The sequence below is a fragment of the Belonocnema kinseyi genome, chromosome 1 (genome assembly GCF_010883055.1).
Source record: "Belonocnema kinseyi isolate 2016_QV_RU_SX_M_011 chromosome 1, B_treatae_v1, whole genome shotgun sequence".
Taxonomy (NCBI): Eukaryota; Metazoa; Arthropoda; class Insecta; order Hymenoptera; family Cynipidae; genus Belonocnema; species Belonocnema kinseyi.
Genome location: NC_046657.1, coordinates 76801170 through 76816503, shown reverse-complemented (window position 1 = coordinate 76816503; position 15334 = coordinate 76801170). Strand labels below are relative to the sequence as shown.

At 31.6% G+C, this 15334-nt stretch overlaps 1 protein-coding gene across 1 annotated transcript; it reads left to right on the top strand.

Annotated features, from left to right (window-relative positions):
- The first annotated feature begins 13867 nt into the window (after window positions 1-13867).
- On the top strand, window positions 13868-14863 carry LOC117178245 (piggyBac transposable element-derived protein 4-like). The gene has a single exon (XM_033369587.1). The coding sequence runs from the start codon at window positions 13868-13870 to the stop codon at window positions 14861-14863; it is 996 nt and encodes a 331-aa protein (XP_033225478.1).
- The last annotated feature ends 471 nt before the right edge of the window (window positions 14864-15334 follow it).

Sequence of the window (15334 nt, the reverse complement as noted above, 5' to 3'; positions counted from 1 at the left end):
GCGCATACTTTGAATAAAATATTTGTTATCATTCTCTTGAAATAAATGTGTTTTTTTCTTGAAAAAATACCGGTTTCATATGTATACACCTGGTATGTAACAGTAGTAACTTTGTTCATACAATAAGAAGGCTGTATTGTGAAATTTGTAAATATGTTTGTAAAATAATTGTCATTTGCGACATGATTGATTATTTTAAAACATTATTTTTTTCTACGGTTTGATTTTTTATAAAGATTATCTAATTGTTTATTATATTCAATTGTGTCGCTAAATCGTAATTATAGAAATCTAAAACTGTTCGGATTCTCGACGGATTTAATTTTCTATAAATGAATTTGGGAATGTTTTCTCGTTATAAAAACGAACATGTAGGATTACGAAAGCGAACCAGAGAATTGTAACCTTTAATTTTGATATTTGGCGGATTACAATGTCGAAACTCCTCATCAAGAATGTTCTTTTACCCATTTCTAAATGTTTAATATTTAACCCTTTCGGTTATGAAATCACGAGAGGTCATTTAATATAAATATTGGTCTCCCATTCTGATTTGATAATTTTACTTTTATTCTTAAACATATTCTGAACTGCTTCAGGTTACATGGCCTTCATCAGTCATCTTAAAAAACGTTCACGTAAGCTATCATTTCACAAAATAATTTATTGACTTCCTTTATTGACGTTAAAAATAATACCTTGACTGTGACCAAACAAAAAAATCACGCACCTATCACATGTTGAATCCTTCCCCGGTAACAAGCGTTGAATTAAGAAAAATTAAGAATTTGTATTCCTATGAATACGCGATTTTTCATCCGTCTAAAAATCCCCCAATGTAAACAGAAAAAGTGCAAATCCTATTCCTCTCAATTGGCTTAGTAAAATTTACCGAAAGCATTTATTTAACCTATTTTTCATGATTAAATATTTTTATAACTTATAAATTCGAAAAATATTTAAATTTATATTTATTTATATTTTAATAGTTTATTGAAACGTCTTAAAAAATGCACCAAAGAAATCTATTCAAATGTGTGGATTTAGATCATTTTAACTCAAGAGAGGCAGATTTGAATTGAAATCTGAAAATATTAATTTTTGTCTATTCTACACTTATTACCGGGTCAGGTCACCTGCACCGTTTCATATGATAAAATCTTGAAGAAAACCATTTTTTTATTGATTAGTAACCGATATAATCGAAGAATTGGTCAATATTTTAATTATTTGACTTTAATAAAGCAATCTTGTGATCTTGTTACTATTCCATTAGTAAAATTCTAAAAGAAACACTTATTGTATTAGGCAAGGCGCAATTACTGATTCAATAAGTAAAATGTTTCCTATTTAAGATTTGGAAAGTCACCTAGAAATAAAAAAATGTATAATATACATTTGTCATCAATTAACAAAATTTTCGAATGCTTAAAAAAATATTTTTCTCTGATAAGCCTTTCATATTTTTAAACAGATAAGATAATTTGTTACAAATGATTTGTCATTTGATTACATTTTTGCTAAAAAATTGTAAGCAGACGTTAGACCTTAGGATTTTAGCATATTTAATCTACTTGTTTCGTGAGTAAATTATTATTTAATTTCTTTTGTGAGTTATGACAAAGTTAGGCTAAAATAAATAGACTTTTAGTCCCAAATAGGTTTCGAGACCACAGGAAGCCCAAAATTAAGTTTTAAGGGTGCGTCCGTTTGTATGTCTGTCTGTCCGAATGCTAGAAAAAAAAACGAATATTCCCTTTTTACGCTTAAGGTGTTCGCACAAGAAAATACGTGTGCAGTATGCTGGAAACAGCTCACGCGCGAGCCGGCCGTGTACGCACACAGAGTCCCAACCAATCATGCGCGATCTGTCGCGCTGCTGCGGTGCGGACTCGCCATGTACCGTTCACATATCGGACCGCCACTCGAGACGCAAAAGTTTTCGACGTTGCGAATTTTTTTCAAGTGTCGGACCGATAGGTGAACGGTATACAGCCAGCTCGCACTGCAGTAGAGCGACAGATCGCACGCGATTGGTTGGCGGCCTTTGTGTGTGCACGGACAGATCGTGCGTGAGCTGTTTCCAGCATACTGCGCACATATTTTCTTGTGCGAAAACCTTTAAGCATGACAGACACATAAAAAAAGTTTATAAACGAAGAATTGAAGATCTTTAAAATGTCAAAAATTTTGTATTCAACCATTTTTTGACAGGATTTGTTTTTTTGGTTTATGCATAGAAAAGAACTAAAAAATTATAATTTTAAGCAAAACTGTGACAGATAAGTAAACAAGTTACATTAGGAATTGTATCTTTTAAAAGACATGCAATTTTTTCATAATTATTTTTGGATAAGACTTGATATTTTGGTTTTATTTTTCGAAAGTACTATGCAAAGAAATAGAAATTTCCGATTTTAAGCCAAACGACGCGTGATATACGGGGAATAGTCTTAAGAACATGTAATTAGTGGGTCACGTGACGAGATTCCTAACTTGCCGACACTTTTCTTATACCGTAACTTATTTTCACACGAAACATCAAATCGAGAAATCAATTTTGAATGTAAAATGTAAACTTTAAAAAAATGGAATAGTTGTGTTGTTAGTGGAAGAAAAAGATTATAAATTTTTTTTTAATAGTTGTATTTTCAGCAAAAGAGCTACATTTACAACTCATATTATAAACCTTGAATGAATGAGTTTTCATCAAAGTATTTCAACTTTCAATCAAGTTCATTGAAAACAAAAATAAATAAATTTCAATCACATACTAGAATTTTTAACCAATGAGTATGAAGTTCAAGACAAAAACTGAATAGTATAGATCCTTCAACCAAGAGAAGTTGTTTTTTCTTATTGGGCTTCATTAATTTAGATTGCATTTTAGCAAAAAAAAATTTCAAAAGGGGGAAAAGAGGTTTGTTTTGTAAAACCACAAGCCGTTCAGGAAAAATTCAACTAATTGAATATGGTAAAAAGGTTAGACTTTAGAATTTTATTACTGAAATAGCAAAAAATACTCTTCCGTTACGGGAGTTAATTAATTACAATGTTGACTAATTTTTTTTGTGATTTAAGTTAAAAATAAACTAATTAACTTTTTTTGTCAGTTTTTCAAGGCAAATGTGCGATATGCTAGTGGAGGTGACATCACGTATCGTATTGATAAAAGTTTCGCAATCTTCATAATACTAGTATCTTATTGTTTCAATAAAGCTGAAAATAGTCCATAATGACATTTTTGTAATCAGTTTTCCTATTTATAGAGGTAAATAATAACTTTGTCAGAAAATTATTTAAAACTACTTCGGTTAATAATTATAAATAAAAAAGCACGCACAAGCTCTTGTCGCACACTTGTCTCTACCTACAAGTTTGAAATCGAAAAATTATAAATAATAATACAGAATATAGTTCAATATTCCAGCCTTAAGGGTTTTGAAAATCTCAAATTGGAAAAAAACTCATTAAAAAAATCGGTCATAAGCAGGACCAACTTAATTGAAAATATAATTTCATTTCCCAAAAATAATATGTTCAACGATACGCACTAAATAAATTATTTCGAAAAAAATTTTGTATCTTCCTGGAAGCCTTCTTAATTTATAACTGTAATAAAAATTACAAAATATTACAAATTTGAGCCTACACAATAATTTATATAGAAAAATTAACTCCTAATAGTGATAGGACTATGTTTTTTAGCTTAAAATGTTAAAAAAACCTAAGAATCCGATTGTTTGACAAAAAGTTGTAAAATTAATATTAATAGCGTTAATAACGAATGCATAACGCTGGAGGCTGTTATTCAGCTTTTTCTAACAGATATCTGAAAGCCCAAGAAAATGTAAAAAAAGCCGAAGGCGTAAAAGACAGGCCTTCATTTTATTTTTGAAACTGCAGTAATACCATTCTCCGAAACATAAATAAACTTATTGTAATTAAATGGCGACAAACGATAAATTACACTTTTAAATTTGTTCTAAAATAATTTTATTTTCGGCAATATTCATTGATCATACTACTTCCAAAAATTGTATTCTATTATGTCAATTGATTAAATGATACGCACCGAGTTTATAATATTTTTATTTAAAAATTAAATTAATAAATTCACCTGGAACTACTTTTTAATTGAAGTTTGAAATTATATATTTCTTGCATTTAACCCTGCTCGAAAAATGTTCTATGCCTTAGATCACTCTAAATTCTGTTACCAGGTTTTTCTTCGAACACCTGGTGAAAAGTCCAAGTAGCAACCCAGTTCTGGACAGTTTTCCTCCAGACCTTGCTCAAAGTAAGTCTTACACGTTTCGTCTGCCTATGAAAAAAATCGGTAATAATGCTTTTTATTTTTATTTCTCACCTTTTTTTGTTAAACAATTGAATTTCAAAATTTCGTTGAAAACACTTTAATCGTAAACACATCGTTCTACCGGCATTAAGATCTGAGCTAACCTATTCCTATATAAATCGTTTTGTAGACAAAAATTATTAGCTTTTTTGAATGTTCGGTCGATTTTAATGAAACTTCGTAAAATTGTAGTTCTCAATGTCTCGATCAAAAATGTTAGGGGGCACAAAGTCCGAAAATAGTTGCAATGAAAGTTATTAGGCTCTAACGGGAAAATGCAAAGAAAGTCATGGCCTTAAGACAAAGGTCATTTATCAAGGTCATTCAATGTGAACTGGTCGTTTATTGCTAATATTCAGCCAATAAAGACAAGATATGAAAAGGAAATCAAGTAGAACCCATAAGGAGAAGAAATGAGAATGACTTAGTCAACAGCCAGTCGATGAAGGCAAGTAATGAGTGCGATTTATTCATTATCTAGCCAATGAAGAAGGTAAGACATGAGCGAGATTTAGTCATTATCTAGCCAATGAAGGCACGATCTTCCAGCATGTTTTCCATATCTAGCCAATGAAGGCATGAATTAAGCTTGATTAAGACAATATCCGGCCAATGAAGGCAAGTCATGCGTACTTCTACTTGCATCATTATGTAAATAAAGTTTAAAATGTTACACAATCATGTTCTTTTAACAAGCTCGTCAGAATTACAGGTTTCTATTTAATTAACATAAAAATTAAGATATTTTTCGGAATTAATTGGCAAAATTTGTTTTGAGAATTTATGTTGATATTCAAGTACTACTCACATTCAAAAAACATTTAAAATCAAGATTGTGCTTTAAACAACCCACCTGTGTGACCGCGTTAGTGTTTCACGATGATTCGGATGAATCCTCATTTTTAGATATATATCTACGAAATTAACAAAAAATTTATGCCGTATTCCCATGTAAGGATGATAATAAACGTCGTATTCTTGCGCGATTTGTGAAAAGCCGGTGTATAAAGAACATTGCACGACCTTCTGTAAAGATTGCGCTGCTTGAATTATTTAACTTCATATAATTTTCTAAAACCTTTTAACCAAGTTTCATATAAAACTTAGATGATTGCATAATAAAGAAATATTGATTTTTAAAAGGAAATTTGATTTTCCATTAATTTAATACATGCATAAATTACAAAAAATTACCATATTTTCAAGTGTCCAAATAAATATACTTTTTGGAACTGGAAGACAAAGGACTATTTTTTTCTGACAGGTGATGATTTCATCTTTAAAAGCGGGAAGTACAGTCTCGTAATATTTATTTATTGCAAAGTTATGCATTTTTTTACTAAATTTCTATTTTCTCAAGCTTTTGTTAATACTTTAGATTATTAATTTGGAAAAAGTTACATAATGCTGCATGCACCACAATCAAGCAAAACATAATGTAAATCTAAATTATAACATTGTATTTAATCGGAAGTAGGCTTGAAATGTTAGAAAAACCTTGCAACCACAAACTTCAATAAAAATGCAATATTTTCGAGATTATTTTTCGTTGGCATATAAAAAAGGTTCTTTTCATTCTTTTTTAGAAATGTTTTCGGAAATAATTATAATAAGTTTATGCTGACTCAACTGTAGTCATTTCCCTACAATGTAGATCAATCGAAGTTACATAAGATAATATAAAGGTTTCATATTGAAATGAAGTCCCTAAATCCAGGTAACTGTTGCTGAATAAATTAAATATTACGAAATTAGATAATTAGCTACATGGAAAAATGCCATATGGCTTAAGTGAAAGAAACAACACAAATTAGCTTTTTAATTTTTTTTTAGTTTTGAAAATATTTTAATTTGGTTTCGAATATGATCAAAATTATAGCTCCGCATTATAAACCTAATCTCTTTAGCTCTTCTACGATTAATCCTTATTTTTGTTCTTTCATCTATTTTTTATCCTTCTCTATTATACATTTAATCCTTACTCCCATCACAATTTCTCTCATTACTTAGCCTTCTTTATTACTGCTCTTTGGATTTTGAACCTGCCATTTCTAACCTATTGGTAATCTCCCCCTTACTCTTGCCCATCCCTTTTCATCTATCCACGTCTCCATCATTACTACCACATCACATTATGTCAAATTTCTCATGAACTACCTATCCATTCTTTCCAAGTCTGCTATTTCCCAGCAGAATGTCTTGAAATCTTCCCTACATTCGTTTGTCGTCTTTTTTGTTTTCTACTATATCTTATTTCTATATCTCCGGTTCCTTTCTCTACTAGTTTCGTGGCACGTCATTTTTACTTACTTTTCCCTGTCCTCATTTTTATCCCAACATACACACTTCTGGCCCCTAACGAAATTATATAATTGTACATTTGTAAAGCTTGCAATAATTTATAGCTATTGTTTGTTACGAATTTTATTTTCTAAAACTAATCTCAATATGTCTCCACATTCATTCAATTCTCATAGTTTATAATTTATGTGTGTGTGCGTTTATTAAGTTTATAAAATGACACAGAAAAATAAAAGATGCCCCCCCCCCCACGCCCTCCATACGAAGACATAAAGTAATTTATGGACGGTCGCTAACGAGTTGCTAGGCAATATTGGAAAATGTATACACACATGGATTTATAGTGGTAAAAAAATTCTTTATTTTTCCTTTCGGGATACATACAAGAATTTAACATTTGTCTCTAGGGAGTCGGTTCATAACCCTCAGAAGCGGAAACTTCCCTCCTCCACAATTTCCGCTGCAATCACCTCCTTCTATATTGTTTGCGAATACACCTAACTTCATGCTTTTAATATATTTAGCCTTCATATTGATGGAGGTAAGAATAAATATTTAAATTAAATATTCTTAATTTTTATAGATGTTGTTATGTTAAGGCCAGTTGTTAATTAAAAATTTGAAAGGGAGTTATTGAAACAGAGTTCAAGCTAAACTAGTTTTAATTAAACATCATATTTTTAGAGATTAAATAACAGTATTTTGATGTTCGGACACAACAAAATAAAACAGTTTGAGTTAGACTGATTTTAATGACAGTCAAACCTGGATTTAATGTCAATTTTGGGACTGAGCATAACATCAAATCCACAGTTTTTGAAGTATTTTGTCTCTCTCCTTCCAGCAGCTCCTCTCACTCATCCGCAACACGCAGCGTCAATTATCAGAAAGATGAAAGGCAGAATCATGAAATCCAGGTTTGACTGTATATAAAATATTTTTAGATGCCAAATACTAGTAATTAAAGTTTAGAATACAACACGGTGAAACAAAATTTCATATACACTGGTTTAAATTAGATGGAGTATTTTTAGGGGCCAACTACTTGAGATTTGATAATAGAATACAACAAAGTAAAACAGATCTTCAGTTAGACTTGTGTTAGTTAGATATAATACTTTCTAGAATACAAATACCAGTGGTTTGATGCTAGACTACAACAAAGTCAAACAGAGTTAGGGTTATTTATTTGGACAAATAAAGGCCAACAGTTCAAGAAAACCATTAATAGGGCTACAATATGGACATAAAGTATTTTACAGAACGTGAGCACGCAAGTAATTAAGAATTTTAACAGGGTGTTGTGTCTTCGATGAAGTTGTGAACCATATGTGTGAATTCGGATATGAAGGAGCAAAATAAGTCAATTTTGTCACTGAGAAGTGACAACATAAATTTGTTTGTATTGCTAAACATATCAAATAGTGGAGTACGCCGTGGAATTGATGAAGATAAGTAGAACGGAGGTGTATTTCGTAAGTTTTATTTTAGCACATTCAACAGCACATGTTTAAGTACTGCTGGGCAATCAGTTAAACCACGGATAATCTTAAATAAAGTCAAGATTCCTGTAAATTTGCGCCTGTCATCCAGTGACCAAATGTCAAATTTACATCGCAGCGCTGTATGGTCCGATCAACTTGGAGGATAGATTTTGTCTTCTTTCCAATCCTTATATTTTAAGAACCGTCTTTGGCATTTCTCAATGTAATTAACATGTTTTTTCTTTATATTAGCTGACCAGATCACAGATGCATGTTCTAGTTTAGATCTGACTATAGCACAGAACATAGTCATGAATGGCGATATTGTCTTAAAATGTCTACATAAACGCAAAAGAAAGCCTCATGACTTATTAGCACTAGATACAATCTCATCAATGTACGCATCAAAGGTTAGGCGGCTATCGTAAAGAATACCAAGATCTCTATAAGTTTGATCTCTTTCTAAGTCAATATCCTTAATAAAGTAACAATGATGTAATACTACATTTTTATTTGAAAATGATAGGAATTTACACGTAGACGGATTCAAGTTAAGATTATTACATTTACACCAGTCATTAAAGAGGTCTAAGTCAGCTTGCAATAAATAATAAGAGTTTATGTTATCAATGGGCATATATAGTTTTACATCATTCACATACAACAGGTGACGACATCGCAGATAGAGTAAGACATCATTCATTTATACCAGGAATAGTACACTGAGAGACTTTTTGTTAGAATAAGTGATAAAAATGAATGAGAATTTAGTATAATATCGTTTCAAAATAGGGAAAAGAGGGATTGCGTATCAAAAATTAATATAGCGGTTTTCAGCTGTCAAAAATAATATTTGTGTTTGAACAGTGGAAAGGATGTTGCATTAACTCTCATAAAACTTGCAAGAATTTAAAATTCACTGTATCAAGATTAACAAGCTAAGTTAAAATGATAGTCATAGATCTTATTTGAAAGAGCGAAAACATCGTTTGAAACTGCCATAGAAAGCATATGCAAATCTCAAACGATTATATGAAAAATAACTTACCCCACCAACAGATTTATACTGCAGAAGGAGGAACAAAATACAGAAATTAAATACAACTAAATACATAAACACGCGTACAGTTATTATTTTTATTATTATATACTTAATTTATTCACTACATACATAATCGAGCGCTTAATCGCTATGAAAAATCAGAACGACTGCGGCGAGATTCGAAACCTAACTTACCTAAAGCACTAACGCATTTCCTAACAACTTAACATCACGGCTGACTTACATTTGGAAAATTCGGCAAAAATCTAGCCTAAGCGGTGTCACTTAAAAACTCAGCGAATTAGCATTTCCAATGATTAAATTGATTTGTTATCAAATATATTTTTTTAACGGAACTGATAATATTCTTATATGAATAATATTCTCTAATTTGATATCTCAGTAACTCAGTATAATAAACTTGAGTGTAATTAGATGCAATTTTTTTCTAAATTATACTCATTGCATAAAATCTCATTAACTTAGTGTATAAATTTCGCGAGAATGAATGCCTAATGTTTTAAATTCCATAGTAAATGAACAAATTTAAAATAGAAAGAGTTAACTTTGATTTAAAATGTTGTAAATCATAACCTTTCGGCTCGATCGGAAAATGGCGGGAACAATCAAGGAGTATTCTCAAACGACACTATATGAAAAATCAAGAGTAATGATTTTATAGTTTGCTATGCGTCTCAGATTTCTGTTAACTTCATATTGATAATATCAATTTCTAAAATACGTTTTGGAGATTATGACCCTGTTTAGGAATCTAATCTGGGATCCGGCCCGGTCCAGGCCAGATAGCCCTGGTCTAAACCGGGCGCTGGTTGGGGAATCTGGCTGGGATCCGGCTAAAAACGTCACAGTAAACTGGTCGGATCCCAGCTTTAATACGAGCCAGGCATCCCGGCCGGACCTCGGCCGTACTTTTCTGCGGTTTCTGCCAGCCCCAAAATAAATTCAGTGGAACCACGGGCACGTAAGTATTTTAGACGTCCCACAGACGTATGCAAGTTATCCATGTTTGTCCAATAGATGGCTTCTTGGCTGCTTACGCCTACATCACTTAGAAATAATAAGATTACATCTAATGATATGAGAAGTGATCACTAAATGCATGATATTTTTTAAATATTTTTTTATAATAAACTGAACAAGGCTATAAAATACATTAAACTTTTTGGTATTTTAATTGCAACAATTCCAGAACGCGAATTAGGTTTATTATTTTTTTAGTTATTGTGGGAAGAACGGGATAAAGTCTCATTATACCGATCGTCATCTCGGGGTTGGTTAAATTTGCGATTTTTCGATAAAGCTCTTCTTTGACGATCACTTTTCCAATCTTTAGAATTGCCTAGAACATTTTCTAAAGCCAAAAGAAAAGCCTTTTCTGTGATGAAGTTACCCGTTAATGGATCACGATGGCTCTCTTGAAGGACACCTGAAGGAGAAATTAGATAATCTGCAAAGAAAAATTTAAAAGTGTTGGAAAAAATAGCTGTAATTTTGTGTTGAAATTACTCAGTAAGCAACCGTAGAACTTAGTCTGACTAAATAAATATTTCCCAGGCATTTGTTTCATGGCTGTGAAGAGAAATGCCAAATCTTCAGACAAATATTTATTTAGAATATTCGTCAATGTTTTCGTGGTGATGTTTGATATATCAAAAAATTTGCTTAAAGATTTCATCTGAAAAAATATGTTGAGTCACCACAAACATACGTAAATTCAAAATGAATATAAATTAGTGCAAAAATTATGAAGCGCTAACTTACAAAGTCCTCACGAAACTCTTTGTCTTGCGATAAGTTCTCATCAAACCTGTCGAACTGCAATTTATCATTAAAGGATAACTGCAAGTGATTTTTGTTAAAAATTCCTCTCGAATAATGTTCCCAATCTCGGACTCTCTTAGCGTTTCAAGCAATCTATTTTGATGAACTTTAAGTTCCAGCAAATCCACTCTAATTCTCTGCGAATCAATTTTGATGATTTGCAAATCATTGTAGTTTTTTCGGAGAAATGATGAGCCTGAAAAAATTAAACACAAGAGATGAGTGTTGAGATAATAGTATAACGCAATAAAAATAGATTTTATAAGGCATTTCAAATTTTTTTGAAAATTGGATAGTCATACTGAATTCTGAAATTAATTTATAAATTACTAGTATAAAGTTACCTGCTTTTAGAGAAAGCCCAGTTCATATTATTTAAATCAATTTTCTCCCTGTAAACTTACTCAAACGTGAAGAATTTTGACATTTCTGCGTTGATTTAGGTGGCTCAAATTTGTTTTTCTGTTTTTTCAAATCGAGTTCTTTCTGAATCAGCGTGGTTTCTTCATCACTGCCGATATAGATATTATCGCGTTTCAGCTGTTTTGGCGTATTATAATCTTTGGATGAGGCCTTGTCCTCTGAACAGGCGTCTGAAGAGATGTTACCTGCCAAAGAATGCAATCCGTATGATTCTTTTCGTAACTTTACGGCATTATCTCGAGGATTTCTATTACCTGAAATAATAGAAAAGAGCAAATCTTGATTTAAAACATCAAATAGTTAAAGCAGTGGTTCTTATATGTAATATAATAAAGCGTATTTTGAGCACTCGGAATCTCAACTTCGGACTTGGTAGCTGTAAATACAGACAATCGAATATTTCCTGCTAAACGACTGAATTTCACCGAAGAATTTTCAGAAGTCACAGACTTTTTGGATTTCTTTATTTTAGTTTTGAGCTTTTCTTTTTCCTATTCTTCGGGATCAGATTGGAGTTGAGATACTTTCAATGCATTAACGCAATGCGATTTAAGCCTTCTTCATAAGTTCCTTGTAAAAAAAGGACAAACTAGTGTAGAAATTTATAAATGCAGAACTCAATATTTCAATACAAATATGACAAGATTTTATTGAATTAAAGCCTATTAAATTTTTTTATTTTTTCCTATATAAATGTATGAGTTTTCAATCTGAAGAAACGAATTTTCAAGAAAACAGTTAAATTTCCAGCAAAAAAAGAGGAATTAGTAAGATAGTTGAATTTAACTCTCTATCAAGAATGTAATTTTTAATCAATCGAAAAGAATTTTCAACTAAAAATTATAACTTTTAACCAAAAATGGAAGTTATATTTTCAGTTTGAAAAAAAATGATTTTCGAATAAAAAAAGTTTCAACTAGTTGACTTCTACTAAAAAATACGAATCATTAAAAAAGTATTTAAATGTCTGACTAAAATGATGATTTTTCAATGATAAGGATTAATTTTCTGCTCGAAAAAGGAAATTTTAAATCAATTACATGAATTTTACACAAAAATAGTAGAATTTTCAACTAAAAACTGGATTTTCAAGTAAAAAAATCATTTTTCACTGAGTCGTTGTTTCATTTTCTATAAATCAAATTAATTTTCAACCAAAAACTTTTTTTTGCGTTTCAATTGAACCAAGAAAGATAAGTTTTTTAACAAAATAGTTAACTTCATGGCCAAAAAAATTAATTTTCTACACAGAAAGACGAATTTTACGCAAAATTGATGAATTTTCTACAAAACACATGAATTTTCAAACTGAAATTTCTAAATCGAAAAAGATCAGTTTCTACCAAATAGCTAATTTTTTGAATAAACAGTTAAATTTCCAGCTATATAGTTTAATTTTCTACCAAAATAGTTGAATTTTCACGAAAAAGATGAATGTTCAAACAAAAAAAAAAATTAAAACAAAAAAATGGGTTTTCAATCCGAAAGTAAGAGTTTTCAATGAAAAGGGTAATATTCAGCAAAAAATTGTAATTTTCTACCAAATTGTTGAAATCTTTAGGAAAAAGTCGGATTTATGAATAAAATAGTTCAAATCTCAAACCAAAATGAAGAATTCTCCACGAAACATGTGATACTTGAGCTTTCCACGAAAAAATATTTTAATTTAAAATAAGAAACAGTTGAATTTAACCAATGAGGAATTTTCAACCATTCTTTTCGAAACCAAAAAAAAAGTATGAATTTTCAAACAAGTGTTTGAATTTTCGAATAGAAAAGATCAATTTTCAGCCAATATAATAAGGGAAATTATAATATTAGTTACAAGAAAAGCTGTTTGAATTTTTCACTCTAAAGATGAATTTTTAACTGAAACAATGAATTTTTACCCAAAAAAATTGATTATGAACAAAGTAGTTTATTTTCTACCAAGCACTTGAATTACCATACAAAAAAGATACATTTTCATTGAAAAGTGTTATTGATATTTAAATTAAAAACATCTAAATTTAAATCAGAAACATATAAACATCATTTTTAAGAAAATTGTTAGGGGCAAGCTGCAAATCATAATAAATCGTGAAATTATATTTCTGATATATAAAAGAAAAATCAAACATAACCCTCAAGCTATAAGGTGTGGGTTGAATCCAACCCGAATCCACTTCAAACGTTTCTTACTCCCCCCCCCCCCCCTTAGTTTTCCGTCGCCATGCTTTAGGTACCCTTTCTGGCGGTCGTGTTTGTGAAGCTCTAGCAGTGGTCCACGTTCTGCTCTGGTTCTCGTAAGTGTGTTGTCTAATCTAAAGGGAGTGACGCCCGCTACCGGGTTGCTCCCAACCCGACCTTGTTATTTACGTACTAAGATTTTTTCCGAAAACACTTTATTTACAATTTTTCCTGTTTGCGACTTCCGTCATGTCTTTCAACAAATTACTTTATACACCCGAGGAGGTAGATGTGGAATTTCGAAGACAAGAAGCAGAGTCTGAGGGTGAGGACAGCAAAATTGCAGAAGATATTTCTGAGACTGATGACGAAACAGGTAGTATTACGAACAGTGACATTTGTGATGATGAAGTGACTGATGAATACAAACTATTTTGTTTGTTTATTACTAACGATATTATTAACAAGATTGTCCGTCACACCAACGAATCTATTGAAATATCGAAAAACCGGTTCACATCAGATCAATGGTACATACATCCTACTGATCCTACAGAGATCAGATCTCTAATAGGATTGTTTTACATGAGTTGTATCCTGAAAAATCGTGGTTTGAATCTAGAAGACATGTTTTCACCCATTTGGGGATTTTCAGTGTTTCGTTGCTCTATTTCTAAGAACAGGTTGGAATTCCTTTTTGCTAATATAAGATTTGATGACAAAAACACCCGAGATACTCGTAAAGCAGAGGATAAATTTACTGCGTTCAGGGAAATATGGTCTGTCTTCGAAGGTAACTGTTTCAGGTATTACAGCCCCTCGAAATACCTCACTATAGATGAGACTCTGCTCAGTTTTCGTGGCCGCTGCAGTTTCCGAATGTATATCGCGTCAAAACCGGATAAATACGGCCTGAAAATAGAATCTCTATGTGATGCCCGAACATTTTACTTTATAAGTGAAATACCCTACGTTGGAAAGGAAAAACATAAGAAAAAAAAGGATTTACCGCTTCCTACACAGTATGTTCTCAACCTAACCGATAAAGTAAAAGGGAGTAACAGAAATATAACGTGCGACAACTGGTTTTCATCTCTTGGCCTAGTTGATGCTCTTCTTGAAAGAAAACTTACTTTTGTCGGAACCTTACGGAAAAATAAGGCTGAAATCCCTCCTTCAGTCCTTTCAAAAGCATCGGTTGGTTCTTCACAGTTTTTATACCAAGATAACAAAATGTTGAGATAAAAAACTTTTACAATATTACCAAAGGCGGTGTTGATGTATTGGACAAATTATGCCATGATAAAACCACTTGCAGGAAAACGTTAAGATGGCCAATAAGATATTGTTATGGGGTCCTGGACATCGCAGCACTCAACAGTTTTACTTTGTACAAATGCAAAGAAATCGATGTGGGCGCAACCAGCAGTCAATCAGGACAGCCAGCAGGACAGAAGAAAATCAAAAGATGTGATTTTTGTGATCCCAAGAAAGACAGAAAGCGGTATTCATTTTGTGGTAGGTGCAATAAATCTTTGTGTGGAGAACATAAAAGAGTGATTTGTCCGACATGTGATAGTGCTACTGACAATGGAGGCTAGATCTGATTTGATGTTTTAGTCGGAATATTGTCATACATGTCATCTGATACCTAGCGATTAGTAATAACCAGAAGTGCATTAAGTATATCATATTTTTTCAGTATCTACAAGTTTA

Coding starts and splice junctions, on each gene's coding strand:
- LOC117178245 (XM_033369587.1), top strand. CDS start 13,868: ATGTCTTTCAACAAATTACTTTATACACCCGAGGAGGTAGATGTGGAA.